Source organism: Manacus vitellinus, unplaced genomic scaffold, assembly GCF_001715985.3.
Source record: "Manacus vitellinus isolate BGI_N305 unplaced genomic scaffold, ASM171598v3 scaffold_14_pilon, whole genome shotgun sequence".
In the NCBI taxonomy this organism is placed as follows: Eukaryota; Metazoa; Chordata; class Aves; order Passeriformes; family Pipridae; genus Manacus; species Manacus vitellinus.
In genome coordinates, this window is record NW_021939063.1 from 12,213,946 (window position 1) to 12,218,874 (window position 4,929).

Below are 4,929 nucleotides of genomic sequence, written 5' to 3' on the forward strand. Positions count from 1 at the left end.
CCCTCACCTTCTCTCCACGGGGGCCAGTCGGCCCTGGAGCTCCCTGTGGCAAGAGAAGAGACCTCAGGGGCTGGAAGTGCCTGGGGACATGCCCCCAGGGCATGGTAGCCCCTGCTCCACAGCACCATGACCGCTGCCTCAACTCACCTCTCTGCCTGATGGCCCTGGGCGCCCCGGGGCTCCTGTCTCACCCTGCAGGAGAGGAGGAAGAGGAAGGTGTCAAGGGAATCCTGCCACCCCATTCCAGGGTGGCTGCTCCAGTGCAGAGCAGGCGTCACTCCAGCATGGCTGGAATCACCCCAGCACACTTACCTTCTCACCCTCAGGGCCCGGCACACCACGGTCCCCCTGCAGAGCAAAGCAAAGGAGGGTTTCAGGGAGCCTTCCTCCCTCCATGCCACACTATTCCCACCCCACACTGCCCCAGAGCCCTTCAGAGCCCAGCTGAGCCCCAGAATCCCATCCAAGACCACTGGGTTCTGACAGCAATCCCCAGACACAGCCGCCACGGAGCCACAGGGACATCAGGACCTGCCAATGCTGTTGAATGGCACAGTCCCTCTCCAGTGCCATCTCACCTTCTCTCCCGTCTCTCCCAGCTCTCCTGGCGCCCCACGGTCTCCCTGGTGCAGGAGGAAAACAGGGTCAAGGGCAGCAGGACCCATGGGGGGACATCATGGGTCCTGACACAGAATCCAGAGCCCTTCTCATCCTGCCAAAGGCAAGGTGAGAGCGTCCCTTCAGTCCCTGCACCACTCACCTTCCTGCCCTGCTCCCCTGGTGGTCCCCGAGGGCCCTGCAAAGGAGGGTAGAGACTGTCTGAGGCTGTCCAAAGCGGGTGCCCTCAGGGCTTGGCTCACCAGCATGGCAGCTCCTGCTCGCCTTACCTTCTCTCAGGAAACTCACCCGATCTCCTGGGTCCCCGGGGCGGCCAGGTGACCCTGGGAAACCTTCTGTGCTATCACCCTGGGGATTAGGAAAGGTGACAGCCACTCCCATGACAGGGGGATGCCCATGAGGTGGGAATGGGAATCCCCCCTGGAGAGTGGTGTGAGGTCCAGCCCCAGCAAGGGAGCATCCTCTCTTACCTTCTCTCCCTTCAGGCCGGGGGGCCCGGCAGGTCCCCGGGGCCCAGGGTCCCCAGGCAGGCCCTGCAAGACAGAACAGCTCAGCCCCTGGGGATGCAGCTTGGCCCTGGGGACACACGGCCACTGCAGCCCTGCTCCCTTCTGCTGTCCCTGCTGGCCTAGGGGCCAGACTCACCGGGGATCCAGGCTCCCCTCGAGGTGCTGCCCCATCCACAAGTCCAGGGGGGCCCTGCAGAGACAGGGGTCAGCTCCTGTGTGGTTGCACTGGGGGCTCAGTCCTTCCCAGCACCCTAAAGGGCTGCAGTGCCCTTGGACATTCAAGGGACCTCCATCCAGGAGAGCAGAGGAGTTAGGGAAATGCAGAGACACTCACCCTTTCCCCTCGGTCACCCTTTTCTCCCTGTGAGGGCAAAATTGCAAATAAGGGCATGTCCACGCTCTTCCCATGCCCTACTCAAATAGAAGGGGAACACACTGGGCAGAGCCCATCATCAGTGGTATCAGGGCACGTGTACACCATGTGCCTCTCCCCACACTGCCCAGTGCCAGCAACAACTCACGCAGGTGTGAGTGTGTGCAGATACAGCTGGTGGGGGCACAGCCCACAAGCAGGACCAGGAGGAGTCCACAGGGGAGCAGCTCCAAGCTGCTGGCTGTTCTCCCATCCATCTGCCCACACATCCCCCCAGCCATTCCCACGCAGCACCAGGAGGATGTACCTTTACAAACTCTCCTGGAGGTCCTGGTGGCCCCATGGGTCCAAGTGGACCAGGGGGGCCTGGATCACCAAGGGGCCCCCGTGGGCCGGGGATCCCAGGGGGGCCGGGGTTGCCCTGGAGGACAGAGATGCTCCATTAGCTGGGCCTGTGACGTGGGCTGGGGGTTCCACATCCATACCCCCAGACCTACCGGCACACCTGGCTCCCCTCTCCGGCCTGGCAGCCCCTGTTCTCCATCTGTGATCACCCTGGCCTCTCCCTGAACAAGGACAGGGAGGAAAAATCAGTGTTCCCATGTGCCCTGTTGTGCCCTCAGTGCAAGACAGGGGCCACAGTGCCACAAGACCAGGAGTCCAGCAGGGAGATGGGGAGACCCTGGGGTCACCCAGCCACCAGGTACCAGGAGATGCCAGGGACCAAGATATGCCCACCAGGGTCCCCACTGCTCCCCAGGGACCCCCATGGGGCAGCCCCTGCTCATCACCTACCGGTTCGCCTTTCTCTCCCTTTGGGCCAGAAAGTCCCATTGGCCCCCGTGGTCCCTGGGAAGGAAAGATGAGAGTGAGAAGGGGTGTTGGGTGTGAGTGGGTCTGGGGAGGGTTTGAGGCCATACTCACAGGATCCCCTCGGGGACCAGGGACTCCCTGGATGCCCTGGAAAACAACAGCTCAGGAGGTGAATGCATGTCCCTGCCAGCTGGGGGAGCAGGGATGGGATGGCATGGGATGGGATGGGATGGGATGGCATGGCATGGCATGGCATGGCATGGCATGGGAGTTCTAGCCAAAATAGGGAGAGATAGTCCCTTCCCAGTACACTTGGCCTGGGTACACACACAGGAGACAGCAGTGACTTTGCCAGCTACTGAGACAGTACAAGGAAAAGGTGGGCAGAGGCCGGCTCAGGGAGCAGGCAGGGTGATGGGAGGAGCCGACCATGCAGCAGCAAACCCAAGGGACATCCCCACTCACCGGCTGCCCAGGTGATCCAGGATTCCCTGGGCGTCCAGGGCTTCCTGGTGTTCCATCAGCTCCAGGGAATCCCTGCAGGACAGAGAAGCATCACACCAGCACCTGATGTTCTCCAGCACTGCCAGACCCCCCCAGTGCCCCAGGCAGTGCTGCTTCTGGCACTGGGAGCCCAGGGCAGCCCCATGGCAGAGCTGGGTTCAGGGGTGCCTTTCCCCTGTGTATTGAGCTGGGATGTGAGGGACCAGTGTGGGGCTGGACTGGGGCTCTTCAAGGGGATCCCTCCTCCAGCCTGGGTGAGGAGGAGAACAGAGGGATGAGGGGCACAGAGAGACCCTGGGGGCCAGGTCACTGTGCCCAGGAACCCTGAGGTGCCTGGGTGAGGGAGTCAGCTGTACTCACCCTGTCCCCCTTCTTGCCTGGACGCTCGATGCTCTCTCCTGGTGGACCCCGTGGCCCTGGGGGTCCTGAAGGGCCAGGCAGCCCATGGCGACCCTGGAGGGAGAGTGGAGAGGATGGGCTAGGTGGCAGGTGGTGGTCAAGAGGTGCTCCCTGTCTGCCCCTGTGGCAAGGGTTGGACAGGTTCTTGCCCCACTCCCACCTGCTGGTACGACAAAGGGACAAGGGAACAACAAGGACATGGGAACTATGTCACTGCCCCTGCCAGGGATCTGTCTCCCATCTCCCCCCCTTCAGCAGGATATTACCGGCTGGCCAGGGGGGCCTGGTGGTCCCACCCGTCCTTGTTGTCCCTGCAGAAACAAAGCCAGTGGTGAGCATCCCCTGTGGGCTGGCATCAGTGTGGTTTAGGGGATGCAGATGCCCCCCAGAGCCATCAGTTGGGTGGGGACACCAAAGCACTCACTGCCTCGCCACGGTCTCCCTTCTCGCCCTGCAAGGGGACAGAGGGAAGTGGTTATGGGCTGGCACCCCAGCTGTTCAACTCCTCGCTGGGCAGCTTCCTCTGTGCATGGCAGACAGTGGGGATGCTCACCTTGGGGCACTGCATAGTGCAGGGCTTCGGCTTTGGCTCTGGCTGGCAAGACAAGACAAGCCTGTGTGAACCCAGGGGTGGGAGAACCCCCTGGCTTATATAGGGGTGCCCCCAGTCCACACCCCCTGAGGCACTCTGACCTTACCCTGGTGGAGATGATGGTGCAGAGGTCATCGGTGAGCTCTCCCTCCAGCTCTGCCAGGTTGTCACCATGGTAGATGTACCGCGGGTCCTCGCTGGTGACCATGCGCCGGAGCTGCTCCCGGTCTGCCCCCTCCAAGCCCACTGCCAGCACCTGCACCCCTGAGCCAAGAGCACCCTCAGCACCCCACAGAACTCCCTGCACACCCTGCTGGGATCCCATCCATTCTCACCCCCAGCCTTGACATCCCTGGCTGCAGCGATGGCATCGTCCCCAGAGGGGCCATCAGCCAAGACCACCAGCACTGCTGGCACCCTGGGCCGGCGCCCTGCACCAGGGCTCAGCAGGTAGGTCCTGGCAAAGGTGATAGCTGCCCCTAGAGAGGGAGAAGGAGGAGGGGACAGTCAGCAGGATCCCGGCAGCCACTGCCCCAGCTCCCAGTGCAGCCCCTCACCGATGGCATTGCCACTGGGCTCCTCATAGCGCATGGTGCGGATCTGTTCCAGCACGGCGGGCAGGTCACTGGAGCGGTTGAGGAGCAGCCAGGGCAGGCTGCGGTAGCTGTATGTGGCCAGAGCCACCTGCAAGGGTGCAGAGGAGCAGTGGGCACCRTGGCCTGCCCATGCCCTCTGAGCCCCCACCACTGCAGCAGCACCCTACCTGGGTGCCCTCAGGGCCCAGGCGCCCCAGGGCAGACACGGTGTTGGAGAGAAGGGTGCGGACAGCGTCGGCACCCGAGGAGCTGTCACGGGTGCCATGCACCAGAAAGACAACATCACCGTGGGCATCCCCGCAGACTGTGGGCAGGGAAGCAGTGAAGCCACCATCAGAGGGGAGACAAACCCAGCCCATCCCTGCAGTGACCACGCCGTACCTGTGCGCTCGCTGACAGATGTCTCGGTGCCTGGTGCACTCCCCAGGAGCGGGCGGAGGGTGAAGGTGTAGCGCTGGCCCAGGCGCAGCCCGGAGACCTGCTGGGAGCTGGCAGCGCTGGGCAGTGTCCGCCCCTTCTCCCCAC

At 63.2% G+C, this 4,929-nt stretch overlaps 1 protein-coding gene across 1 annotated transcript in view; it reads right to left on the minus strand.

The window, feature by feature from the left end:
• COL7A1 (collagen type VII alpha 1 chain) overlaps window positions 1–4,929 on the minus strand; it is a 28,936-nt gene that overhangs the window by 17,390 nt on the left and 6,617 nt on the right. The window contains exons 19-36 of the mRNA XM_029958340.1: window positions 4,786–4,918; window positions 4,572–4,708; window positions 4,366–4,492; window positions 4,144–4,287; window positions 3,915–4,072; window positions 3,770–3,811; window positions 3,641–3,667; window positions 3,483–3,527; window positions 3,178–3,270; window positions 2,779–2,850; window positions 1,808–1,921; window positions 1,462–1,488; window positions 1,264–1,317; window positions 1,089–1,151; window positions 907–966; window positions 761–796; window positions 579–623; window positions 313–348 (exon numbers count right to left, since the gene is read on the minus strand). Of these exons, the coding sequence (XP_029814200.1) occupies window positions 313–348; window positions 579–623; window positions 761–796; window positions 907–966; window positions 1,089–1,151; window positions 1,264–1,317; window positions 1,462–1,488; window positions 1,808–1,921; window positions 2,779–2,850; window positions 3,178–3,270; window positions 3,483–3,527; window positions 3,641–3,667; window positions 3,770–3,811; window positions 3,915–4,072; window positions 4,144–4,287; window positions 4,366–4,492; window positions 4,572–4,708; window positions 4,786–4,918 (1,413 nt within the window). The remainder of the gene's footprint in view (window positions 1–312; window positions 349–578; window positions 624–760; window positions 797–906; window positions 967–1,088; window positions 1,152–1,263; window positions 1,318–1,461; window positions 1,489–1,807; window positions 1,922–2,778; window positions 2,851–3,177; window positions 3,271–3,482; window positions 3,528–3,640; window positions 3,668–3,769; window positions 3,812–3,914; window positions 4,073–4,143; window positions 4,288–4,365; window positions 4,493–4,571; window positions 4,709–4,785; window positions 4,919–4,929) is intronic.